General features: G+C 40.6%; 2 protein-coding genes across 7 annotated transcripts in view; both read right to left on the bottom strand.

Moving 5' to 3' along the window:
• The window catches only part of MARVELD2 (MARVEL domain containing 2), a 28,446-nt gene extending 15,279 nt beyond the window's left edge, over positions 1–13,167 (bottom strand). The window contains exons 1-3 of one of the 3 annotated variants that reach the window (XM_082652622.1): positions 13,085–13,167; positions 7,959–9,122; positions 6,133–6,168 (exon numbers count right to left, since the gene is read on the bottom strand). In XM_082652622.1, coding sequence (XP_082508748.1) covers positions 6,133–6,168; positions 7,959–9,107 — 1,185 coding nt within the window. In that variant the 5' untranslated portion in view covers positions 9,108–9,122; positions 13,085–13,167. Of the gene's footprint in view, positions 1–6,132; positions 6,169–7,958; positions 9,123–9,529; positions 9,654–13,084 lie in introns of those variants that run through there. The other 2 variants (XM_082652621.1, XM_082652623.1) reach the window with 2 other exon arrangements.
• A 541-nt stretch (positions 13,168–13,708) lies between these two features.
• RAD17 (RAD17 checkpoint clamp loader component) overlaps positions 13,709–27,690 on the bottom strand; it is a 31,639-nt gene continuing 17,657 nt past the window's right edge. For 3 of the 4 annotated variants that reach the window (XM_082652251.1, XM_082652250.1, XM_082652252.1), the window contains 7 exons: positions 26,801–26,986; positions 26,419–26,504; positions 26,164–26,310; positions 24,324–24,473; positions 22,265–22,385; positions 16,594–16,651; positions 13,709–14,439 (listed from right to left, as the gene is read on the bottom strand). In XM_082652251.1, the coding sequence (XP_082508377.1) occupies positions 14,175–14,439; positions 16,594–16,651; positions 22,265–22,385; positions 24,324–24,473; positions 26,164–26,310; positions 26,419–26,504; positions 26,801–26,986 (1,013 nt within the window). In that variant the 3' untranslated portion in view covers positions 13,709–14,174. The remainder of the gene's footprint in view (positions 14,440–16,593; positions 16,652–22,264; positions 22,386–24,323; positions 24,474–26,163; positions 26,311–26,418; positions 26,505–26,800; positions 26,987–27,690) is intronic. The other variant, XM_082652253.1, reaches the window with a different exon arrangement.

Below are 27,690 nucleotides of genomic sequence, written 5' to 3'. Positions count from 1 at the left end.
TCTTCACCACACTACACTGCCCCTCCTGTGGTCATCTGCAAATTCTTCCCTACCAAGAACTGGGAAGGAAGCAGGGGAAAATCATACCCAATGAGAAGCTGGAGATTCAACCTTTCCTATAAGGTTCCCATTGGTAAGTCCAACAGAGGTTCCTCAATTAAGTCATGAGATTGCCTCTGTCTCTGAATACATTTAAATACGTTGATCCACAGTGACCCATCTCCCAGGAAAAGAGGCCTTTGAAAGGATGCTCTTTGCATTCTGCTCCCATATCTTGAACGAGCAGACGTTAACTGGACTGACACGATTCTCAAAGAGTCTTAGGAATGGGGATTCTAACTCCGCTAAGGTTATTCCCGATTATTCCAGGACCTCTCAGGATCTGAGATGCTGCAACACACCCTGGACATACTAGGCACCAGCCTTCCAGGGCAGCTGAAAAGACCTACCTAGAACTCTCCAGCAGATCTTCCTAATCCCGTACCACCTGCAGAAGCCGCAGCAGACTACCCCATCATTTGGGGCAACTTCCTCCAGCTCAGCCAAGCCCTTCAGGTTGACTCTACCCTGCACTTAATCCCCTTGGTAAGTCCCAGCACCTCAGGGACTGCTCAGAAGGCCCATAAGATCCATCCTGACCAAGAATGACCACCATTGCTGTGTCACTGCCACGCTGCAGCTTAGTGAGACAGTCCCACCCAGCCTGGTGCTGTGCAGTCAACATCCGCAAAAGGCATACCACCTTTAACCCCCACCAAGCAAAGAGATTCTTCTCTTGTGCCCCTGGAGATGTTCCGAAACATACTTCCTGATGTGAACATTCTGACTTCAGATTTTGATATCATCTGTTAACAAGAGTGTCAACTTTTAGAAAGTGAGTCTCCTTATATATTTTTTCTTATATGTTTTTAGGCCTCTTTTCCATTCTGAGCAATACTTCTAATCCAGATCCATTTTCTAAACCAAAGTCTGATTAAGTTTGATCTTTTCCCTGCAGTGAATTTTATTTTAGAACTCTTACTGGGCTGTGATGTAGCAAAGGTTATCGTTCCAGGTCAGGCTAAAATTTGTAAGTTTCCTAGTCAGTCCCTCTGAGGGAGTAGGATTTACCAGTGGGTTATAGCAATATGGCAATCTTGAATGAGAGTATTGGCAATGATCTGCCAAAGCCATTCTTTTTTTTTTTTTTTTTTTTTTACACGGGCCTCTCACTATTGTGGCCTCTCCCGTTGTGGAGCACAGGCTCCGGATGCGCAGGCTCAGCGGCCATGGCTCACAGGCCCAGCTGCTCCGCGGCATGTGGGATCTTCCCGGACCGGGGCACAAACCCGTGTCCCCTGCATCGGCAAGCGGACTCCCAACCACTGCGCCACCAGGGAAGCCCTGCCAAAGCCATTCTTAACGATGACTCCGAGTTTAGAAGACTGCCCTCTCCATTTGGTCAAACTCACTTACGTCTCTGTACTAACACTGGAAGTCAGCCACAGGTTAGGGAATTTGCACTTTGATTTCAAACAAAGGGCAGTGTTATTAGTTATTTAAATATCAGCCTTATATTGCTTATCTCAATATTTGAAATGAGCATTTACTAACTTAACTTTTTTAAAACTTAAAAAAATTTGAATAGGTAATGTATAGACATAACGTATAATTCAAAAGGTCCAAAAGGATACATAATGGAAAGTAAGTCTCCCTCTTTACCTGTCCCCTCACAGTTAGCCAGTTACCCTCCTAAAGGCAACTACTATTTATCAGTTTCAAGTATATCTGATTTGTTTGTTTGTTTATTTATTTATTTATGGCTGCCTTGGGTCTTCGTTGCTGCACACAGGCTTTCTGTAGTTGCGGCGAGTGGGGCTACTCTTCGTTGTGGTGCGCAGGCTTCTCATTGTGCTGGCTTCTCTTGTTGCGGAGCACGGGCTCTAGGTGCGCGGGCTTCAGTAGTTGTGGCACGTGGGCTCTGGAACACGGGCTCAGTAGTTGTGGTGCTCGGGCTTAGTTGCTCTGTAGCATGTGGGATCTTCCCGGACCAGGGCTCGAACCCATGTCCCCTGCATTGGCAGGCAGATTCTTAACCACTGTGCCACCAGGGAAGTCCCCTGATATGTATATTTTAGACAGCTTAAAACTGATGATCTATTTAGCTTACTGATTGTTAGTGTCACTGAGTCTAATTGAATTGTGTATCTTGAAGCAAAAAATGTTGAATAAATAAATGAACATTTAAAACAAATTAAACACAAGGGAATCAGGAAGTTAAAACAAAGTACAATAAAAATATAAACAAGGGCTTCCTTGGCAGTCCAGTGGTTAAGACTCCGTGGTTCCACTGCAGGGGCTCGGATTTGACCCCTGGTCAGGGAAGCTCCATATGACACAAGGTGCAGCCAAAAAACCCCACAAACAACCAAAATGCCCCCCCACACACACACAAAGCAGCATTGCTCTAATGCTATGAACAGTGTGTAAATTGTAGAGGTTTGTAACATTAGGTCCACACTGCACTGTGAGAGAGTAACTCTTCAGTATTCTGTAGACCAGCTAATCCCAGCCTCACTCATCCCACGCCTGGTCAGTCAGAACTGATCAGATATCTCTTGATTTCTAACGATTTATGGATATCCAAGAAAACCACAGTAGAGCTCAACTGTAATTCAGATGACTTTACATACGTGTCAGAAATCATTTAAGGACTTCCCCGGTGGCGCAGTGGTTAAGAATCTGCTTGCCAATGCAGGAGACACGGGTTTGAGCCCTGGTCCAGGAAAATCCCACATGCCATGGAACAACTAAGCCTGTGTGTCACAACTACTGGGTCTGCGCTCTAGAGCCTGTGAGCCACAATTACTGAGCCCGTGTGCCACAACTACTGAAGCCTGTGTGCCTAGAGCCCATGCTCCGCAACAAGAGAAGCCACTGCAATGAGCAGCCCGTGCACCGGTAAACCCCTGCTCGCCGCAAGTGGAGAAAGCCCAAGCACAGCAATGAGGACCCAACACAGCCAAAAAAGAAAAAAAAAAAGGGCTTCCCTGGTGGTGCAGTGGTTGGGAGTCCGCCTGCCGCTGCAGGCGACACGGGTTCGTGCCCCGGTCCGGGAAGATCCCACATGCCGTGGAGCGGCTGGGCCCGTGAGCCATGGCCGCTGAGCCTGCGCGTCCAGAGCCTGTGCTCCGCAACGGGAGAGGCCACAACAGTGAGAGGCCCGCGTACCGCAAAATAAAAAAATAAAAAATAAAAACCACTGTTAAATTCAGCATTTAATAATGCTGAATTTGAGACATTATCATTCATAAATTGATCTCCTGAGATGTCATAGAAACACAAATCTCTAAGCAAGTTAGTTTAATTTTGTACTTCCTGCTGGCTTCCTCTCTCTCATACTCTACTAATCTTTCATCTGTGTTTTTCTTTTTCACCAGATTTGTAAGCCCCTGGAAAATGGAGATAATGCCATTGTTGTATCCATATCACTGGCCCACAGCCTGTGACATGTTTGTTCAATGAATGAATGAATGATGACAGCAATGTATTAATTATGATCGCTTGGATAGGCTGCCGTTCATCCACTTAATAAATTCCATATTTCAGCATGAACAAAACATTTTCAAGTAATATTTGTATGTTACAACATAGAGAATAAAGTTAAAAAGAACCTCATCAAACGTATTTTCAAAACGAATGCACTTAACCAAAAAGAACTTATACAAATCAGCAACCCAATAAAAAAACCTGGACAGGATATGAACAGACAGTTAATAGGAAGAAAATGCAAACATATATATATGAAAAATGCTCAACCTCACTCCTGATAAGAGACATGCAAATTATAACTACATTAGTACCGTTTTTCACCTATCAGGTTGATAGATGCTAACAAATTTCCTGACACTGTGTTGGTCAGGGTGTGAGGAAGCCTGTAGTGCTGCTGGGGGTGGGAATTGGTAGAATTTCTATTGGGCAATCTAGCAGTCAAAACAAAAATGTACACCGCTTTTCATCCAGAAATTCACTTCTCAGAATTTACATTTCAGGTGTACTTGTACTGGGTTGGTGAAACACTTCGTTTGTGTTTTTCTGTATCATCTTACGGAAAAACCCAAACAAACTTTTTGGCCAACCCAATACATATACAGAAGGAAGTATTTATTCATATGTATAAGGTTATTCACTGTGGCACTGTTTTTAATAGTGAGAGATTGGAAACAGGTTAACATACGATAAATTATGGTACATCCATAAAATGCAACACTTACGTAGTTGTAAACCAAAATGCAGAAATTTTCTATGTACTACCTTAGAAATATATTAAGTGAAAAAAATAAGGGACATAACAGCATGTATGGTATGCTACCATTTGTGTAAAAGAGGAAGGAAAGCAAATATATATATGTGTGTGTATATATATATGTACATATCTCTCACACAGGATACTGGTAACACTGGTTGCCTCCACAGGAGAACTGGGAAGCCATGGTACAGGATGAAAGAAGACTCTGTGTGAGAGACCTTTTTGAATTTTGATCCAAGGGAATATACTCCGTTTTCAGAGAAACAAACAAACCCAAAGGCTGGATTCTTAACTTCTTGCTTAGAAATAATGCCCAATATCTTAAAAAAGAACTTTTCAATGAGGTAAAATTATGATTATTAAAATACATTAAATTATTACATATATGTAAATAATTATAACCACAGCATCTTAGTTAATCTTCTCAAGCAATCTTGTGAGGTAGAAATTATTATTATTCCAATTTTACGGATGAAGGAACCAAGGCCTGGGAAGGTTAAGTACCTTGTCTACTGTCACGCAGTTAAGTAAATTGTGGAATAGGGATTTCTTTCCCGACACAACAAAATTTGGCATCTGAAAGCAAGGTGAGAAGAATAGGAAATAATGGGGAAGAACTTTAAAGAGACTGAAGAAAATTTGGGAGAATCACCTTTATTAAAAAATAAATAAATAGGGCTTCCCTGGTGGCGCAGTGGTTGAGAGTCCGCCTGCCGATGCAGGGGACGCAGTTTCGTGCCCCGGTCCGGGAAGATCCCACATGCCGCGGAGCGTCTGGGCCCCGTGAGCCGTGGCCGCTGAGCTTGCGCGTCCGGAGCCTGTGCTCCGCAACAGGAGAGGCCGCAACAGTGAGGCCCACGTACCACAAAAAATTTAAAAAATAAATCAATTAGGGACTTCCCTGGTGGCGCAGTGGTTAAGAATCTGCCTGCCAATTCAGGGGACACGGGTTTGAACCCTGGTCTGGGAAGATCCCACATGCTGCGGAGCAACTAAGCCCATGCACCACAACTACTGAGCCTGTGCTCTAGACCCACGTGCCACAACTACTGAAGCCCGCGTGCCTAGAGTCTGTGCTTTGCAACAAGAGAAGCCACCGCAATGAGAAGCCCCTGCACCACAATGAAGAGTAGACCTGGCTCGCCGCAACTAGAGAAAGCCCGTGTGCAGCAACGAAGACCCAACGCAGCCAAAAATAAATAAATAAATAATAAAATTTTTTTAAAAATTAAATTTAAATATGTAAGGAGAACCAACTAGGTTCACTGTAGAAGCTTCATTTAACACAATTAAAAGATGCTTCAAATAGCCTTGTCTGATTTGGTCCTCTTAGTATTAGAAAAAAGCTGAGGAACTTCCCTGGCGGTGCAGTGATTAAGAATCCACCTACCAATGCAGGGGACATGGGTTCGATACCTGGGCTGGGAGGATCCCACATGCTGCGGAGCAACTAAGCCTGTGCGCCACAACTACTGAGCCTGCGCTCTAGAGCCCACGAGCCAGAACTACTGAGCCCGCGCACCACAACTATTGAAGCCAGAGTGCCTAGAGCTCGTGCTGCACAACAAGAGAAGCCACCGCAATGAGAAGCCTGCATACCGCCATGAAGAGTAGCCCCCACTCGCCGCAACTAGAGAAAGCCCACGCAAGCAACGAAGACCCAACACAGCCAAAATGTAAATAAATAAAATTTTAAAAAGAAAAGAAAGCTGAAAGTCGTATTATGAACTTAATGCAACAGATACACTTTTACAGACAGATGGTCTACTCTATAGATAAACGGGTAAGAGAGAAAATTATTTAACAAATCTAGAGATAAAATATAACGTGAGCTTTACTCTTACCATTTTCCTTTTCGATGGCAATGACTGCTCATTTATCTGGAACAAAAAGAGTTAAAATGACTTTTCAGAGGTGTGTGAAGCTACTTTGCAAATATTTTTGTCCATTTGCATCTACAGCCCAATCTCAACTTTACAGATGTTGATTCTCTACCGTACACATGATCCTCCTACTCTTTTGGCCACGTTTTCATGGGCCAGTGGAGAACCAGAGGAGGAGGGATAACTGTGATTCCCTGTCAATCAGGAGCAGAAAGCAGAGTTGGAAATATGGAGATAGTGGTGACTCTTATGTGAGTTGTTCTGAATTACCTAGATTTTATTTATTCTTGGTTCCTATTACCTTGCACAATTAAAGAGTTTGGGATGGTTAAATTATAAAATTAATAGAAAAAAGCTATATGCCATTGTGTATTTTAACATTTAGGAAGTTACAGCAACACACAAACAGGAATCATAGGTGACTCAAGTTTAATTAACCATTATGTGAAGTCTTATAAAAACAAATTTTTGTTGAGAAAAGGAAAAGAAATAAAAGTACTGTTTATAACAGTCATATTCATGTAGAATTTGAAATGATATTAAGAACTCCATTGTTATTAAACTTACATAAAATTATAAGGAAGTGTGTGCTTCACTATCTGGATTTCACACTGATTAGAATTTAAAGTTCCTTACTTTGTATACACAGATGTAAATTAAAAAAATAGGTGGTGCAATGGTTAAGAATCCGCCTGCCAATGCAGGGGACACAGCTTTGAGCCCTGGTCCGGGAAGATCCCACATGCCGTGGAGCAACTAAGCCCATGCACCACAACTACTGAGCCTGCGCTCTAGAGCCCACGAGCCACAACTACTGAGCCCACACGCCACAACAAGAGAAGCCACCGCAATGAGAAGCCCACGCACGTACCGCAACGAAGGGTAGCCCCCGCTCAACTCAACTAGAGAAAGCCTGCACGCAGCAACGAAGACCCAATGCAGCCAAAAATAAATTAATTAAATAAATAAATTTTAAAAAAATGCTTACAGTGCTGAGACAAATTTTTAGAAACAACTTGAATCTATGTCAAATTCTAGGAAGATAAATATATTTTATGACACTAGAGTATGGGGTTCTGTACAGAACACATAAGGTACCTATTATAAAGTTAGTCAAGTTTTTTGCTGTTATGAATATGATTAAAAAAATACATAGGTCAGTGAGTAAATACGTAGGTTATTGAGTATATAAGGAAGGATTTTATTTTTAGCTATAGTTTTGCCCAATATACACCATCCGCCATTGTACCTAGGAAGTCTTTGGAAAAGTGGGGAAAAAAATGCACGGTATAGTTGACTTAAAATTAAGAAAATATTTAAGGTAATACTGACATTTTCAGAGGCACAGGAAATTCTACTACACACTCCTCCTCCTTAGAAGAAAGCAAAACATCAACTTATTTCAGGGAATAATGATGTTAGCAGAACATACTCTAACATTTTTGCTACCATTCCAAAAAAAATATTTTTAATAGGGCTTTTATATAATCTTATGCAGGTATTATCATCATTTCTTCTTTGTAGAAATTCAGTAGTTGTTTTCCCCTTAAGTATCAGACAGACAATACTGCAACCGACAAACTATATATTGTATTACACATCTGGGGTCTACCTGCAACATTCTACAAATGACACACCAGAGTGGGTTATCCTGGTCAGAGCATGTCAGATGCTGAGTGGGGCCTTTTGAACTTCAGACCCTTAAAAACAACAACAGCTTTGTTTTGAGAACTATACATATTTAAGGAGTAACAGAAAGAAAGAACAAAGATCACGAAATCCCTTACCTCCTGTTGCTCCAAGAATTCCCTACGTCTTCTAGCCGCCTCGTGCCTCCATAACTTTAGGCAAACCAAAGCTCCAATGAGATAAACAATCATGGTGACAAAGAGGAAGATCATTGCTGCTATCTGTCCTCCTTCCACCCGGCACAACGCTGCATTCACTGGCGTGTTAAATAATGGATAGTAGCAGAGTCCACCTCGGTTGGTATCATTCACATAGACTATGGCTGCGGCCATGTACAAGATAAACAAGGAGATGTTAATTCCAAATTCAGTTAGGGGCCACCAATTTGAGTCCAAAAGAATGGTCCGATAATACATGGACATGCCAAGCACCAGAATAATGATGGTGGTGACCCAAGCCAATCCAGCAACCACAAGCACAAAAGCGGTTTTGGGGCCACTATAGTAATAGCCCCCATACATGCTGCCCAGGCCACCAACGCCTCCCATGCCATAGGGCTGTGAATATCCGAACAGGTTATACCACTCGCTGTCCTTGTGAATGTACGCCGTGACACAAGCGAAGACACCGGCCCCCAGAAGCAGCTCCACCACGCCCAGAATCCGCAGCAGGCCTGCCCAGGACTTCATGTAGGAATACCTCAGGTGATACTCCTCCACCTTCTCGCTGTAGGTTCGGGCTGTGTGTGTGCGTCGGCTTAGGGATCCGTAGGGATCATGGGGAAACATTGCCTCGGCCTCTTTCCGGGAACGAAAGCTGCCTTCTGACCCGCCCTGAGGATCTTCGCAGGAGTTGGGGGGTGAACAGTGGTTTGGTCTTGCAGGAGAGGCTGGAGGTGAACACTCCACTCCATCGGAGATGTATCTGATGTCTGACACCCGCTTATCCCACCCTGGGTCCTTTTTCTTCCCTCTGAAGAAGTTCTTCCAGGACTCAGGGACAAAGCGCCTTACAGGCTTGAGATCTGGTGCTACGGCCGGTTCCTCTGTGTCACCTGAGTAGAATTCTGGGCCGAATGGTGGCTGTAATGGGAGAGGGGGTGGTGGCAACGGATCAGCGCTCACAGCCAGCTCACTGTCGTGAAGAGTCTGGAAGGTTCTTACGGTGCCATCTTGATAGTCTGAGTCCCTTGGGACCTCATCGTAGTGCCTGTCCCGATTCCTGGATCTTCCGTCATTTGACAACATTTGTGATGTTCACACCTGGGGCCGAGATTAAAGTTATCACTTATGCTTAGTTATTTATCCTTTCAGTGATGCTGGTTTTATTCACTTAGTAGCAAATGATCACATTCAGGAAACCAACATGATCATATCTAATTATTATGATATATAAAAATGACAACATAAATTATGTACACTTTAAACATGGGTAACAATTATGTTAGCCAGGGATCTACTAATCATTCTATGAGATTTTAAGGGCAATCAAACTTTTAAACCTTCGCTCTTGATTAAAACATAAGTTGAATTTACCTATGAGCCCTATAACAACAAAATGCAAAAAACCAAAAATGAGACTAAATTTTAACAATACAGGACGCTAACACACTCCAAGGAAGAGTCCTGTCCTCAAATATCTAAATCAACATATTTAAGGGTCGACATACCAAAATGTGATGGGTCAGCAAATACTCTTCACTTTCATTAACTCAAGTCTGCTTTGGAATGGCCCAGGAGAAGCAGTCTGATAAACACAGGGAGTGGAGAGTCTCTTTCTTTTCTAACTCGGGAAGTCACGTTACGGGAGTTGCTTCTTCCACTCTAATAGTATAACACTTGATACTAGATATAAAAAAATTGAAATCTCAGAAAAAAAAAATCACCAAAGGCTAAGTAAGATTCCCTGAAAGTACAGCACAGAGCCACAGCAATGGCCATGGACATCACTCTTTCCAGACCAATTATTTAAAGGTGACTTGCTGTTGCCATGGAAAGACTCAAAAAGTATCTTACAGGGTATTCAATCCACCTGAAAAATAAAGCATAGAAAAAGCACTTTTTATCAAACCTGTTGATTTCCTTCATGAAATCAATAACCTGGACATGTATGTAAAAAGGAAACTATTTGCTAATATAACTACTATGTTTAAGGCACAATGATTTTCTCCCTCAAACTGCTCATGAGTATTTACTGAAGACTCGCTGGACACATGGCATTGTACTTGGCACTATAAAGGTCTCAAAATTAAAGCTGGTAATCCCACCTTTACGGTGTTGAACAATTTAGAAATTCCTAAGGCTTTGTTTTGTTTTACTTTGTAAAATGGAGATCTATCACTCAACAAGTATTTACCGAGTGCCTGCCATGCACCAGGCTTGCTGAAGATGTATCAGTGAACAAAGCCAATGGAAATCCTTGCCTTCATGGAGCTTAAATTCCAGTGGGGGAGCGGGGGTGACAAATGATAGATAAAGCAAGTGAAATATATCAGATGCCAAGGAACAAAGTTAAGAAAGAGGATAAGTACAGTATGGACAGGGTGTTATAATTTTAAACAGAGTGACGAGGGAAGTCTTCAGAGAGAACATGACATCTGAATATAGAAATGAAGGAAATGAGGGAGGAAGCCAGGCAGGTATAAGGGGTAAGTGTTCCACACAGATGGAACAGCTTGTGTAAAAGCCTTAAAGTGGGAGTGCCTGGCATGTTCGAGAACTGTTAAGGAATGGAGGCAGCAGCAGGGTGAGTGAGAGGGTGAGTAGTAGAATTGAGGCCATCTGAAACATTAGGGCTTAAAAATCATTAGAGGGACTTACCTGGTGGTGCAGTGGTTAAGAATCCACCTGCCAATGCAGGGGACACGGGTTTGAGCCCTGGTCCGGGAAGATACCACATGCGCGGAGCAACTAAGCCCCTGCGCCACAACTACTGAGCCTGCGCTCTAGAGCCCATGAGCCACAACTCCTGAGCCTACGTGCCACAACTACTGAAGCCCACACACCTAGAGCCCGTGGTCCGCAACAAGGGAAGACACCACAATAAGAAGCCTGCGCACTGCAATGAAGAGTAGCTTCTGCTCGCCACAACTAGAGAAAGCCCGCGTGCAGCAATGAAGACCCAATGCAGCCAAAGATAAACAAATAAATAAAATAAATTTTAAAAATAAATAAAAATCATTAGAAAGATTTAGGCTTCTACTGGGAGTGAGAAGCCACTGGAAAATTTTCAATAAAGGTCTGACATGATATGACGTATTTTAACCAGATCACTCTGGGTGCTCTGTTAAGAGTACCTTCCAGGAGAAAAGGGTGAAAAGAGGGAGACTGGCTAGGAGGCCACTGAAATACAGTTGACGCTTGACCAACACAGGGGTTAGGGGCACCAACTCTCTTCGCAGTCAAAAACCCAAGTGTAACTTTATAGTTGGTAATATGTAGCTGTGGTCCCGAATCCACGGATTCAACCAATTGCAGACCACACAGCACCACAGTACATATTTATTGAAAAAAAACCCCCCAAAACGCATATAAGCGGACCCCTGCAGTTCAAACCTGTGTTGTCCAACTGTAATCCAATGGACCATGGTGGTAGCAACGAAGATAGCAAGAAGAGGTTACACTCTATGTTCAGGGAATTAAACATTTTTATTTTAGAAATTTCCAAACACAGTAAAAAGTGGAAAGAACAGTATTATGGGCCCTTATGTGCCCATCAACCACTTTCAATTATCAATTTATGACCAATCTTGTTTCGTCTATACCCTCTACCGTATTCCTTTTGTCAATAGATTACTTTAAAGCAAATCCCAGACACCAGATCATTTCATCTGCAACATTTCTCCAACCCTCCAGCTTAGTCCTGGGAGAAGCAGCCTGAAGAGAGTCTGAGATACCTGTTAGAAGTCCAGGTAAAGATATCAAGTAGGCAGTCTACCCACAGAAGTGTATATACTACCACAGACTAAATACAATCACCTGGGGGTGGAGATGGAGAAGAGGTCTAAATTCTAGGGTCTTCTAATGGGCCACTCCAATTTTAGAGAATTAACTGTGAGTCTCAGCATGGTGCCCAATGCAAAGCAGGAGAAAAAAATTTAGTACAGAAAAAAATTTCTATAATGATAGCAATTAAAAGTTACTTTTTTGTCTTTCATCGCTTTATCTGTTGTCTAAAAACATTTAAATTCTAGGAATGCATAGTACTACTATAATTCTTGAAATATGTTTTCCTAAAAATAGTAGAGGCAAAAGCACAACAAATAACTTTAGCAAGTTTTACATATCCTTCAATATCTTTGCTATACAGGCATTTAAAGGACACCGGTTGCTTAATTCAACTCACTGGCAAAAGTATGCTTCACTATAATGGATTTAATTCATGCTCACCTGTGAAATGTGGCTTATTTGAATTAGATCACCTTATCAGTGTTTATATAAAAAGCCAAAATTACAAATTTGAAGAATTGTGGAATAGCAAATTATGTGATTTTGGAAGGGAATAATGGTCAGTTGTATTTTACCACAGTTCAATGTCTGGATACCCCTAGCATCTCTCAGGGTGTCACTGAGAGTCCACTTAGAATCAGCACGCTGAGGCAGAGCTGGTCTTTGTTTTGTTCCAGCCCCCGGGGCCGACTCCATTCTGTTGACACACAAATCTCCGAAAGTCAAAGCTGTGGGAGGAGAAATGGTTCTCCCCAGCGAAGTGTTACAGGAATCCAGTTGGTCACCTTTACACCAACAGAATCACCACTAAGCTGGCTTTAAAGTTTTGCTGGCCCCGAGAAAGGGGACGATTTCAGACGTTTCTGGGTTTCCAGGGGGATGGGAAATCCCCTGCGCTCTGAACTGAACCCTCGAGCGAGTGCCCGGGAATACAGAGCATCCTCGTCCGGGGTCCCTCCCCAGGCCGCGGCTCGGCGCTACGTCCCCGACCCACCAACTTCACTCAGTACTCAGCTCTGCCCACCCAGGTGCGCGTCTCCACGTCAGAGGGAAAATACACTCTTCGTCTCCCGAAATTGTCCCCAAAGTGGCCGGAACTAAATCGGGCCGGACGTGCCCAGCTCGGGATAACCCCGCGCCCGGAAGGACCGGGGCTTCGCGGCCGGGGGTGGGCGCGTCTCGCGCGGCACCTGTGTCCGCCGAATGAAACCTGGCCGGCCGAGGGGCCCTCCAGCCTCCCAGGCGCCCCGCTCTCCCCGGGGCCCCGCACCCCTTACCGCGTCGGCCTCCGGCCTCGGGCGCAGGTAGTGGCCGGCAGCGCAGCGAGCGCGCCGTTCCTAGGGGCCGAGGGACGCCGAGGGCTACCCCAGACGCCGCGCGCCTGCCCGGGGTCCGCCGGTCCCTCACTGGGGTCCGCCGGCCCCTCCCCGCCCACGCCCCGGTCACGTGGGCCCCACCCCTGGCGCCCAGCTCACCTGCGCAGCCGCCGGGAAGTGCGCGCCCGCCGCCCGCGGCTCTGAAACTGGGATTGGGCGCCGGGGGCGGGGCCGGGCCGAACTGAACTTCGCCCCGCCTGGCTTTGTCAGGCCCGGACTGTCGCCTGGGGCTCGGGCGGGTCGGTGCCCTCACCCCCACCGCACCTCAAGGCAACAGCTAGGAGAGCTCTGGAAAGGTTGTTAAAGGTGAGAGCAAACCCTCCGGAAAGTTTTCTTCGCAAGGTTGCAATCCCCCTCCTTTCTATTTTTGAAAAAGTTTGGCACTGGATGAAGGAGACTTGCGTACTATGACCAGTGACACATGGCAGACCGTGCGTGTTAAGAATCATTGAAGGACAGGAGAAACAAAACAGAACAAATTCAACATTTTAATTTTGATATAAATTATGTAAATAGTTTCCAGAAAGTATCTAAAATATTCCACTGTACAACATATAAAAATGGTATCGGAAGAAGCTAGAGACCAGAGAGAAATTGTGAATAAGGCACAAAGTTTATTTACACTCTTAATTGCATCCTAAACTGTTTTATAATTCTTATTTACAACCCACAGAGTTTCTGTATTCTGAATTATTCCTTCACATTTTCTGATATTTGGCATAATGTTCAAACACATTTCATACACACTGACCTCTCCCAACACCACTCACAAGGCTAAATAAATACTAGAGAAAAAGATTAAGAGATTATTTGAAGGTTTGATCTTCTATTTACTTCAACATGACAGAAATCAGTTCTCTGTGCTGAAATACTACAAGAGTGAAGAATTAACAAACTAATTCACCTGAAAAGTCTATTATCTCTGTTCAAGTACCACTGAATAAAACGAATATGAATCTGTCAAGTAACAATCTCATGGGCAGGCTGCTTTCTATGTCTCATCACTCTCATAGTCTTCTATTATCATGTCTTCCTCTTCCATGTCTCTCTGGGCTGAAAAGGGCTGAGGCTGGCTGGCAGGCAGTTCACTCCCACTATCCTGACTCAAAGGAAGAGACCAGGTTTCAGGTTCAGCTGTCTGAGTGCATTCACCCAGCGCTTCTTCTGCAGGTTGCCCTCCACCAAGCTGGGCTTCATCTCCACTGTCCAGGTCTGTCATTCCATGCTCCCTGTCAGTCAGGGCTTCCATTTTCAATCTGCCAGATGCATAACACAGGCATTAATAATAATCAAAGGAGGGGATTCCTTTAAATTACACCATGAGTGTGGTGATTATGAAGCCCTCTCCTGTAGTCTCTCATTTACCTTCCTTGTGCTGTTTAGCCAGGTGGACCGGTTTATTTAACAATATAAACAAAACTAAAAAGTAAATGACAAACTGAATAAATCATTACAACTTATAACACAACCAAGTTAATTAATATCTTTAGTAAAGATTTCTTACAAAAAGAAAGAATTAAATGGAATAGGAAAACAGACATAAAACATGTACAGATAGCTTACAGAAGAATGGTTACTAAATAAATTGCTCAACCTAATTTGTAATTTTAAAATGGAAATTAATATTGTCATCTTTCAAACTGGTAAAGACCTTTTAAAATAATAAAACCCAGTGGTGGTACGAGGAGAAAAGAACATGCTGAAACACTGTTAAGTGGGCATAAGATTGGCAAAATATTCTTGGAAGCAATCTGGCAATATAGAACAAAGGTGTATATCCATTGATCCAGCAATTTTATTTCTAGGAATTCATCCTACATAAATAGTATTTGATATGCATGATGATTTAGCTTCAAGGAAGGCTGTGACAACAAAAGCTGGAAACAAGCTAAATGTACAAAACCAAGGTGTAGGAGGACTTCCCTTGTGGTCCAGTGGTTAAGAATCAGCCTTCCAATACAGGGGATGCGGGTTTGAACCCTGGTCGGGGAACTAAGATCCCACATGCCACGGGGCAACTAAGCCTGTGCGCCACAACTAGAGAGAAGCCTATGTGCCACAACTAGAGAGAAGCCCTCGCGCTGTAACGAAAGATCCTATGTGCCACAACTAAGACCCAACGCAGCCAAAAATAATAAATAAAACAAAACAAGGTGTAGGTTCAATTATAGGAAATTATGCAGCTATTAAATAGCAATATTAAATGTTAAGTTTAAGTATTAATATTCAATATTATCAATATAAATCAAAGATAATGTTAAAATGGTCACTAATGTTAAAATGGTCACTATAAATGAAAGACAACAGTACTAGTCATTGTAATAAGTAGCACTGACAAATCCTGCCTCCCAATTCAGATCAAGTAGCTGAACCAGTAATAAAACACTGACTCCCATTCTTTTAATTACATCTTAGGAGGAAAAAGACAATAGAAGACAATGGTCTTCCCTTGATTTTGATGTCATAATCTTGTGGGGAAAGGAGCCAGTGAAAACAGCTGGTCCTTCTTTGATTCAGAGGGAAGTGAGGAGAAAAGGGAAGTTTATAAAAGGTTTGAGCCCTGATCACATCCCAGTGGGATGACACTGTAAGATCCATCCATCACTGTATTTCTGTAAAAGGAAAGATGGGCTCCCAATAGCTAAGTCATTATAAGGAAGAAACCATTAACACTACAAAGGCCTTTACTGAATCTATGAAGGCAGAGGGAAAAAAAGCCCAGATAAGCTAGTTTTCCATTTGGGACCAGGAATAGGAGAACTAGTAGAAGGGGTAATAGATGCCATTTCTATCATTTACTTTTATCCTTGCAACCAGGAAGCAAGCACTTTTTAACCTTTTTTAGAATACCTGAGTGCATAATTTAACCTTACAAATAAGCCAAGTAGAAATGAACTACAAGCACTGTGTTAATCACTGATATTAGGCCAGAAGCCATTTTGCAATGGAATGAACAGTATAGATGTAGATTTATCTCTCTCTCTATTTTTTTACTTGTCTGAATTTTCTGTGATAAAGAAATAAAAAAGACAGTGCTCTTTTGAGGTAGTTCCTGATTATTGCAGTCTCCAAATATAGGCTAAGAACACCTCTTGGCATGAAAGCTGAAAAGGGGTTTTCAGCTATGCAAAATTTGTTGAACTCAAGGATTTTAAAGATTTCTCTGCCTCTGTGATTCAATGATTCTATCTAGCCTAATAGTCCATTCTGAGATGGTGAAAATAGCTGTTACATGTAATATATATAATAGATGGGTCTACAATGCAATCATATGGTCTCTGATCACTAGTACAACATGTATTTCTTGGCCTTTACAGATAACATTTATTGACTGTATAATGAATAAATACATAAGGTATTTGGTGGTTATTTCAGTAACAGCTCTTTGAAAATTAAAATGATCAGCTTACCTTCCAAAGTGTCGCTTCAGAGGAAGTCTTCCAATATCCTGGATAAAAGAAATCTGAGCTAAAAGAGATTTTTAAAAAGCTTTAAATAGACATTTCTCCAAAGAAGAATGGCCAAAAAGCACATGAAAAGATGCTTAAAGTCACAAATTGTTAGGAAAATGCAAACCAAAACCATGAGATACTATTTCACACCCCTTAGGATGGGTATTATCAAAACACCCCATAAAACAACAAGGTTTGACAAGGACGTGGAGAAAGCTGTAGAAATACAAAATGGTGTAGCTGCTGTGGAAAATGGTAAGGTAGTTCCTCAAAAAACTGAAAACAGAATTACTATATAATCAATTCCACTTCTGGGTATACACCCAAAAGAATTGAAAGCAAGATCTCGAAGAAACATCTGTATATCCATACTTATAACAACATTATTCATAACAGTCAAAACGTGGAAGCATATATATATATGTATAGCTGATTCACTTTGTTATACAGCAGAAACTAACACACCATTGTAAAGCAATTATACTCCAATAATGGTGTTAAAAAAAAAAAGTGGAAGAAACTTGTGTCCAAAAACAGATGAATGGATAAACAAAATGTGGTAAATATATACAATGTAATATTATCCAGCCTTAAAAAGGAAGGAAGTTCTGACACATGCTATAACATGGATAAACCCTGATGACATGCTAAATGAAATAAGCCAGTCACAAAAAGACAAATATTGTATGGTTGCACTTAAGTGGGTACCTACGGTGGTCAAATTCATAGATAGAAAGTAGGTAGTGTTGGACTTCCCTGGTGGCACAGTGGTTAAGAATCCATCTGCCAATGCAGAGGACACAGGTTCGAGCCCTGGTCTGGGAAGATCCCACATGCCACGGAGCAACTAAGCCTGTGTGCCACAACTACTGAGCCTGTGCTCTAGAGCCCGTGAGCCACAACTACTGAGCCCATGTGCCACAACTACTGAAGTCCATGTGCCTAGAGCCTGTGCTCCACAACAAGAGAAGCCACCACAATGAGAAGCCCACGCATCACAACAAAGAGTAGCCCCTGCTCGCCGCAACTAGAGAAATCCCGTGTGCAGCAACGAAGACCAAACACAGTCAAAAATAAATAAATGAAATAAATACATTTTAAAAATAAAATAAAATAAAAAGAAGTAAAGGGAGCTATAATGACAATGACTCATCAAATAGGGAATATCAGTAAAGAGAAGGAAATTGCAAAAAAGAACCAAATGGAAATTCTGGACTTGAAAAGTACAATAACCAAAATGAAAAGTCCACTGCAGGGGCTCAATAGTAGATTTGAACTGGGAGAAGAAATAATCAGTAACTTGGAACATAGACTGATAGAGATTATGCAATCAAAGAGAAAACAGAATGAAACGTGAGATACCTGTAAGTATTCTAACAAACACTAATGGAGGACTAGAAAAGAGGACAGAGAGAAATGAGCAGAAGAAACATAAAATGTCTGAAATGACATAGTAAAGTGAAAGAAATGGGATAAAAATTGATGAATAAAAAGAAAAGCCAAGGGCTTTCCTGGTGGCACAGTGGTTGAGAGTCCGCCTGCCAATGCAGGGGACACAGGTTCGAGCCCTGGTCAGGGAAGATCCCACATGCCTCGGAGCAACCAAGCCCATGTGCCACAACTACTGAGCCTGCGCTCTAGAGCCCGTGAGCCACAACTACTGAGCCCGCATGCCACAACTACTGAAGCCCGCGCGCCTAGAGCCCGTGTTCCACAACAAGAGAAGCCACCGCAATGAGAAGCCCGCACACCACAAGGAAGAGTAGCCACTGCTCACCACAACTAGAGAAAGCCTGTGTGCACCAAAGACCCAACACAGCCAAAAATAAACTAAAAAAAAAAAAAAGTCAGACCACAAGACAAAAAAAAAAAGCCAGAACATCCTATTTTTGACTAAATTTTATAAACCTTCAAAAGTCTGCAAATCAAACACTACCTTACCTTTTTAAAAATCCACTACACAATATGACTAGGATTTTTAAAAAACAGCTTTTTGATATGGAAAACTTAAGGGTTGTGATCCTGGAATCTGAACTTTCTAGTGGATATAATGATTCTCTAGGTGATTCCAACGTGAGTAATCCAAACCAATACTTCTCAAACTCCTCAAACATCTCCTGCATAAGAATCACCTGGAGGGCTTCCCTGGTGGCACAGTGGTTGAGAGTCCGCCTGCCAATGCGGGGGACACGGGTTCGTGCCCCAGTCTGGGAAGATCCCACATGCCGCAGAGCGGCTAGGTCCGTGAGCCACGGCTGCTGAGCCTGCGCATCTGGAGCCTGTGCTCCACAACGGGAGAGGCCACAACAGTGAGCAGCCCACGTACCGCCAAAAAAAGAAAAAGAATCACCTGGAGAATCTTGCTAATTGATCTTGCAGATCAATTCAGTAAGTCTTGGTTGAGGCCTGAGATTCTGCATTTTTCTCAAGCTTCCAGGTGATGCTGATGATTCTGGTCCAAGGAGACTCTTACTAATCAAACCGATTCATTGTCGCACAGCTAGGAGTGGGACAAAGAATGTGAATGGCTGTGCCAATGTAAGTTGGTGGCAGTAGTGCTGGGACTGAAGGAGCAGCCTGCATTGTCAGGAGATAGGCTATAGACATAGGAATTAAGTAAACAAGTAAATATATTTAGCAAAGTGGGAGATGGGTCCATATCCACTAAAAGGAACCAGGACTCATTGAGATTTCTAAGTCCATGTAGGGAGAGTATGAAATAATCCGGGAACACTTTGTATCGGAAAGAAAGTACACTAAGAGTAAAGGCACAGAGTTACCTTAAAGCAGCTTGCACTGGCCAAATCTGGACAATTTAAGTCCAAAATAAATAATGATAGAAACAACAGCTGAAAAAGCTCCAGAGTCTATACAAATATAAACAAACAAACAAACAAATGGGGAAGAAGGCGAAGCAATACCTTACAGCAGAATTTATTAACACAAATACAGAAGGAATAATGCCATTAGAAAATCACTTGCCAACCATGACGGATTCAGGAAATAATTATCAAAAGATGCTATAACTAGTGGGTGAAATTTTAATGAGAAATAGGATATTTACATAGTCTCAAAGTGTCTCCCCACAAAACACTTAATAACTTTACATTGAAGAACCTGAGAGATGTTATCTTACCAAATAATAAAAGTTAACTTCACCAGCATGGTTTAAATAGACATCATATTCCCCTGATGTGATGCACTGAGAAGAACACAGCATCACTTCTGTGGTGTTCCTGCACAAAATATATATCCTAAATCCACTCATGAGGAATCCTCAGATAAACCCAAATTGAGGGGCAGTCCATGTTATAACAATCTGCTTCAGAAATGTAATGGACGAAGAAAGACCACAGTACTATTCTAAATCAAAGAAGACTAAAGAGATAGCAAGTAAGTAACTAAATGTATCATGTGATCTTGCATTGGATTTCTAGACAAGAGAGAACAAGTTTTTGTTGTTATTTTACAAAGGGCATTATTAGGACAATTGGCAAAATTTGAATGGAGTCTATAAATTACAAATGGAGTCTAATAATTAAACTATAAATTAGCAGTAATATATCAATGTTAATTTCCTGATTTTGATGTATATACTGCGGTTATGTAGGAGAATGTCCTTGTTTTCAGGAAGTACATGCTGAAGTGTTTAAGAATAATGGGCATAATGTCTGCACTTTACTCACACATGGTTCAGAAAAAAATACATATATTTGTGTACATGTGTGTATAAAGAAAAAGAATAAAAGGCAAATATGGTAAAAAATGAAACACTGAGGAATCTTGGTGAAGGATATACAAGAACTTCTTTGTACCATTCTTCTAATTTCTAAGTTTGAAATTACTTCAAAATAAAGTTTAAAAACGAGTATAACTTGGGATTTCCCTGGTGGTCCAGTGGTTAGGACTCCATACTTTCACTGCTGAGGGCCCGGGTTCAATCCCTGGTCGGGGAACTAAGATCCCACAAGCCATGCAGCACAGCCAAAACGATAAATAAATAAAAACTAGTATAATCTAAAAATAATAGTCAAGGATAGGGAACTCTCTGGATTCTGACTCACAGATTAATCATTCCCATTGCTCAAAAGTCATCTCACTTCTGCCTGTAAATACAGAATATTTTAAATCTTTAGGTATCAATATTCTTAAAAGATGAGACTCTCATTGTATGAAGGCAGACATTTACTCTATAATCCTCTCTTCTGATAATTCATAAGGCAAACCCTATCTTTAAAATTTGAGTTTTGGACTTTCCTGGTGGCGCAGTGGTTAAGAATCCACCTGCCAGTGCAGGGGACATGGGTTTGAGCCCTGGTCTGGGAAGATCCCACATGCCGCACAGCAACTAAGCCCATGAGCCACAACTACTGAGCCAGCATGCCACAACTACTGAAGCCCGCGCACCTAGAGCATGTGCTCCGCAACAAGAGAAGCCACCACAATGAGAAGCCTGCCCACAGCAACGAAGAGTAGCCTCCACTCACCGCAACTAGAGAAAGCCCGCGTGCAGCAACGAAGACCCAACACAGCCAAAAATAATTAAAAAAAAAAAAATTGAAAGTTCAAAAAACACTTGAGAAGTTTGATGAGTTATGTAGTAGATTAGTAATACTTTCAATATTACACAAATTCTCTGTTCTACCTTGAAGATCAGCACCACAGACATGTGACCTAGGACTGTTAATGAAATGTGGCCCTTATGACACACATTAAAAAAGAGAAACAACTGATGGAAAAATTGGTAAAGTTCAAAAAAAGGCAAACCTCAGTAGACATAAACTGGGCAAGTGTGTATTGCCAAAGACATACTAATTTTTTTTAGCATTATTTATAATTTCAAAACTTGGAAAGACAATGTAAATATACTATTAATAGATACTGCTTGTAATATTGAAATCAACCAAAATACCTATCAATAAGGTTGAATAAAATTATAAATTTTGAAAAAATATGAGTTAGATTTGAATATACTTTTGCATTGCTGCTGTTATAGACTAAATGCTTCTGTCACCCCAAATTCATATTTTGAAATCCTAACCCCTGAAGTGATGTTATTAGGAGATGGAGCCTTGGGAGGTGCTTAGGTCATGAGGGTAGAGCCCTCATGAATGGGATTAGTGCCTTTATATAAGAGAACCCAGAGAGAGCTCTCTTTTACTCTGCTCTTTACCATGTGAGAATACAATGAGAAGATGGCCATCTGCAAACTAGGAAGCAGGCCATCACCAGACACTGGATCTGTTGGCACCTTGATTTTGGACCTCCCAGCCTCTAGAGCTCCTTTGCCCTAATTATAAAATATGGAGCACTATGCATGATAAGTGACAAAAAAAATTAAAGTTTACATCTAACATTTGTATACGCACAGGAAAAAGTCTAGAAGAATTTACACCAATCTGTCAAAAGGAATTACGCGTGGTTATAGGGGACTTTCAATTTTTACTTTAGGTACTTCTTTATTATTTAATTTCTTTCTTTTTTAATCAAAAAGCATGTATTAATTCTGATTCAAAAAATAAAAGGGAAAGAAACTTACTGTCACTGGTACATAGGAATAAGTTGATCCACAAAAACATAATGTTATAAAACACTACTTCTTGGGGATAAGGAAAACCCATATTATTACCTTGATTTCTCATTGGAATGGTTAGCAAAGCAAGGTATGGCAACAGCTGAGTTTGGAGGCATAAAGCTGGTAAGCAGAAGTCAGAAAAAAGTGCTTTTGCTGCCAGGCAATTTTCCCGATACTGCAGAGAAGGAAAAACATGGTGAAGTGAAAAATAAAAATTTAAATATGGATATTTGTCCCTAGACTAAGTTTATTATATCACAAAGTATGTGGGTTTATATGCTACAAATATACTCTAAGAGTTTACCTGATCAGTCCCTTTTTTTTTTTGGCCACGCTGGGCAGCTTGATTAGTCCTTTATAACTGTCCTAGCATTATCTAACAAAGCATTTTATCTACACAACTATTTCTCACTTGATATAACAGCAATAAGAACAAGACTTAAGGTAGAAGAAAAACAAACTTAAAAATCAAAGGACTTCTGTTTATGAGCATACACGTATCACAAATTATGTGAGGATATTGTTTCTCAATGAAAGAAGGTATTTTCTTCAGTTAAGAGAAGGCACTATGTTACAGTGATGATAAGAGAAGTATGATCTCTGCCTTTCAGGTGCTCACAGTCTTAGATCATTTATATGTAACAAATGCGAAATTAATATACATGCTATAAAGCGCAAAGCAAGTCAATAAGGGACATAAATTGCTTAAAAGTAATGAAATTCTCCAAGAAATCCACTGAAAATTTTCTTAGGTAATGAATGATAGGTTCATATGTAGCCATATGAATTTAAAACTGGAAGACATCTTAGAGATGACCTAGTCCAGGGGTCACAAATTCAGATGCTATAGGAGTCAGGCAGTTAATAGAAATCAGTGCAGTGGAACAGCTTGGGGAGGTGGTACTGACCACTCCCATCACCAAGGGGCAGATTATACTTGGCTTGAGTAGACTACTGCCATGTAATATATGGACCAGTGTTGCCTTACTTCCAATTTTTTTTTTCAGGAGATTGCAGAAACTCTGAAGCCAGAAATCCTTATCTGAGTTTTAACTATTATACTAGTTTTCAAAGATTGGCAATTCATTTAAAAAAATCTGTGTGTGGGTTGTATTCAACTTGTGAGCCACCTGTTTTTGACCTCTAAATAACTCAATCCTCCATATTTATAGCTGTGGAAAATAATGGCATATTAAGTGAAATAACTTGTGCAGATGGTTAGAGGTAAAGCCAGGATTTATTTTCAACTGAAACGAAAATATAATTACAACTATAGGCATACCTCAGGGATATTGTGGGTTCAAGTTCCAGACCACTGCAATAAAGTGAGTATCACAATAAAGCAAGTCACACAAATTTTGTGGTTTCCCAGTGCATATAAAAGTTATGCTTGGGACTTCCCTGGTGGTCCAGTGGTTAAGACTGCGCTCCCACTGCAGGGGGGCACAGGTTCAATCCCTGGTCAGGGAACTAAGATCCTGCATGCCATTTGGCGTGGCCAAAAAAAAAAAAGTTATGCTCACACTAGACTATAGTCTCCTAAGTGTGCAATAGCATTATGTCTAAAAAACAATGTACATACTTTAATTAAAAAATACTTCATTGCTAAAAAATGCTAACCATCACCTGAGCCGTCATCCAGTCATACTCTTTTGCTGGTAGAGGGTTTGAAATATTGCTAGAATTATCAAAATGTGACACAGAGACACGAGGTGAGCAAATGCTGTTGGAAAAACGGTGCTGATAGACTTGCTTGATGCAGGATTAACACAAACCTTCAATTTGTAAAAAACGCATTATCTGTGAAACGCTTTAATAAAGTAAAGTACTATAAAACGAGGTAGGCCTGTATACTTTGATTCCAATAAAATAGGTATATGCTTTCAATTTTTGAGCGCTTTTTCCTTAAAAAAATGACTAAGCATTTAAGACGACTGTCCTTTTTATGTTTTATCATAGCTCTAAGAAAACTGTGGGCCTTAGCAACTATTTCTCATTAAGAATGAAAGACCATTTTTCTTTTTCAATTAAAAGAAAAAACCAACTTTACTGAGATATAATTCACATACCATAAATAGTTCACTCTTTGAAAATGTACAATTCTTTTTTTTACCTTTTTATTTATTAGAAACCATTGGGGTTTATGCAAGGGTCGAAAACTTGATCCTCCTCCTTGGCAATGAGCAAATCCTCGGGCTTTGTTGGAATGTATCACACCTCTCGTAGCTATAGATGTACTATATTCCCTGAGTAAAGAGCGCGTCTAGAAAAGGAGACAAGATGTGAAATAAAGAAAATAAGAGATTTATAAAACAGTACTTATTGGTACTACTGACCCCAAAAAAAGGCTAATCATATTTAGTTACTGTATGTTCATGTTTTTCAACCTCACCACGCCCTAAAAATAATAGTGCTACAAAATTTTGAAGAAAATTCAACTGCGACATAATAATCAAACGCTATGAGTGAATATTAACCGGATGTTGGATGGAGGTGGTGGAAATAACTTTAAATACATTTTTGAGATAACTGGGGAAACAGGAATAAGGACAGTATATTATGGAATTTATGTTTATTTTCTTAGGTATGATAATGCTATTGTGGTTGTAATAGAGCAATGTCCTTATGCATGCTTAAGTGTTAAATGTTGTGATGCTACAATTACTTTCCAATTATTTAGCCAAAACAAGTGTGTCAATACAGATTAAGCAAATGTGGAAAAATGTGAAAAACTGGTGAACAAAAGCTAAAGGTATTCAGGTATTCATTGTGTATTCTTTCTATTTGTCAACAGGTTGGAAAATTTCAAAATAAAAAAGAAGCAATATAAAAAAATTAAGCAAATGCAACTGCTGAATAATGAAACTCTAAATATATAACAGAAACTGTATCATAACTGTTTAAATGATGGAAATATGGCTAGTGTGACCAGGGAACTGAATTTTTTTTTTTAATTTTTGTTTTGGCTGTGCTGCGTTTTAGCTGTGGCATGTGGGATCTTTAGTTGCAGCATGCAGGCTTCTTAGTTGCGGCATGCATGTGGGCTTCTTAGTTGCGGCATGCCTGTGGGATCTAGTTCCCCGACCAGGGATCAAACCTGGGGCCCCCTGTATTGGGAGCACAGAGTCTTACCCACTGGACCACCAGGGAAATCCCTGAATTTTTAATTTAATTTAAATAGCTCCAAGTGTCTAGTAACTACTATACCAGTCAGAGCAGAGTTAAACTGTTAAGAAAAAATACAAACTTTATAGTGAATAATTTCAAATGTGCAAATAAATAAATTTAAAAACCATCAGAAAGTATAGCAAGAAACACAGGGGACTTCCCTGGAGGTTCAGTAATTAAGATTCCATGCTTCCACTGGAAGGAGCATGGGTTTGATCCCTGGTCAGGGAACTAAGAGCACATGCCACGCAGCGTGGCCAAAAAAAAGAAGAAGGAAAGATAGAGGCACAGTTCCTTTCCTTCTGTCTACTTTTCAATGGTTGTCAAGTTTTCCGACTATGTATTAGTTTTATAATCAGAAAATAACTTTAGAAAAAATTAGTGTATGTTATCATAGAAAAATCAGATTCACTGCTGAAGTTTCACTGGGTTGGATGAATTAATTTTGTCATAGTTATTAAGAAGTTACTTAAAATAATGTCAAATTGGGCTTCCCTGGTGGTGCAGTGGTTGAGAGTCCACCTGCCGATGCAGGGGACACGGGTTCGTGCCCCAGTCCTGGAAGATCCCACATGCCGTGGAGCGGCTGGGCCCGTGAGCCATGGCCGCTGAGCCTGCGCGTCCGGAGCCTGTGCTCCGCAATGGGAGAGGCCACAACAGTGAGAGGCCCGCGTACCGCAAAAAAAAAAAAAAAAAAGTCGTATCAGTATGAATAAAAGTAAACTTTCTTTCTCAATTCTGAGGAAATAGTCATAAACAAAAACATTTAAGTCAAATGGTCTTACATTCCAGTCACCACTGAGGATATCTGCAAAACTCAGAAATTCACTGGCTCTCACAAGATCATCCACTTCTGTGAAGAAATCTATGTAGTTCTGATGAAGATATAAATTAAATAATTCTCCTGGCATGTGTGACATTTCTACTACTTCCTATAAAAAGAAGTATATATAATTTTGGTAAAAATTCAGTGGTCATATTTATATGGACACATATTTAATATTAATAGTATACAGCCTGTAAATAGTACTAAGTGTTACCTCAGGTTGAACAAGCAATGTATCCCGCTCATACTCTGATAAATGAGAAGGCAATCGAGGTGAGCCTAATTCTGTTACAGATGCTCCTATTAAAAAAAATATCTGGAGTTATTAAAAATAACACCACCTTTATATAATTATATAGCACCTCTCATTTGAAGATTTTTCAACAGTTGGTTTTAATGTTTAATCCCACTCATAATCCAAAAATACTCTAAATATATTTTTCTGCTATGTCTTTCTTAGGCCCTGCCAAAGAGTATCTGACCTAGTCCTAGCTCTTTCTTGTAACTGAACCAAATATATGACATTTAAAAAAATGTATTTTATTTCAATTATAAGATAATAACAGATGTTTTTTAAATGTATAAGGTTTTCTTACGTTTACAATATAGTATTTTCCCCAAAGCTCTGAAGAGAAAAAGAGAAACATCTTTGCCACCAATAGCTTGGACCTCTTGATTTTCAAATATCCTATCAGGTTTTTGTCTTCCTTTTGATTTTGACAGCACAGCATCTGATTTTAATGAAGACGTTCGTTTTTTCCTTGGCCATAAATTGTTCTTTCCTAAATAATATACACCCAAGAAACAATATTTAAAATAAAATTAAAATATAAAAATTAAAACTGAGAACATTTCAGATATAGTTACACTAGGTATTTTAATTTAAATGTTTTTCTAATAAATAATTATGAAGTATACAGAGTCAGAGTCCCCTTTCAGTTACTAAACTATTAAAACGAACTAAAATGTCATCTAAAAGTACGTCATGACACAGATTTCAAATTTTCACATACACAATGACATACTCTAACATAGTCACATCACCTTGGTTTCTCATGGTGTTAATGGCAAGGTACTATTCTTGCTGCATGGTATGTACTAACTAATTTAGTCCTCATAACAACCCTATCAGAGGAGAACTATTATTATACAGAGTAAAGAAATGAGACGTAAAGAGGTTAAATAACTGGCTAAAGGTCAGCAGCTAGTAAGTGATTTGAATCCAGACAGTCGGGTTCTGCAATCCATGCTTAATAATGATGCTATATTCCTTCTTTACTGATTTGGACAGTCTCCAATTTATGAATATGCCCGTGTTCAAATTTCACTTGGAAATCTACTTTTTAAAACTCAGGGACTCCCTGGTGGTGCAGTGGTTAAGAATCTGCCTGCCAATGTAGGGGTTCCATCCCTGGTCTGGGAAGACCTCATATGCTGTGGAGGAACTGAGCCCGTGTGCCACAACTACTGAAGCCCGGGTGCCTAG

This window comes from Grampus griseus (assembly GCF_964374135.1).
Source record: "Grampus griseus genome assembly, chromosome: 3".
NCBI classification, from domain to species: Eukaryota; Metazoa; Chordata; class Mammalia; order Artiodactyla; family Delphinidae; genus Grampus; species Grampus griseus.
Note: the sequence above shows the minus strand (reverse complement) of the source record. Positions and strands in the feature narration are given on the sequence as shown.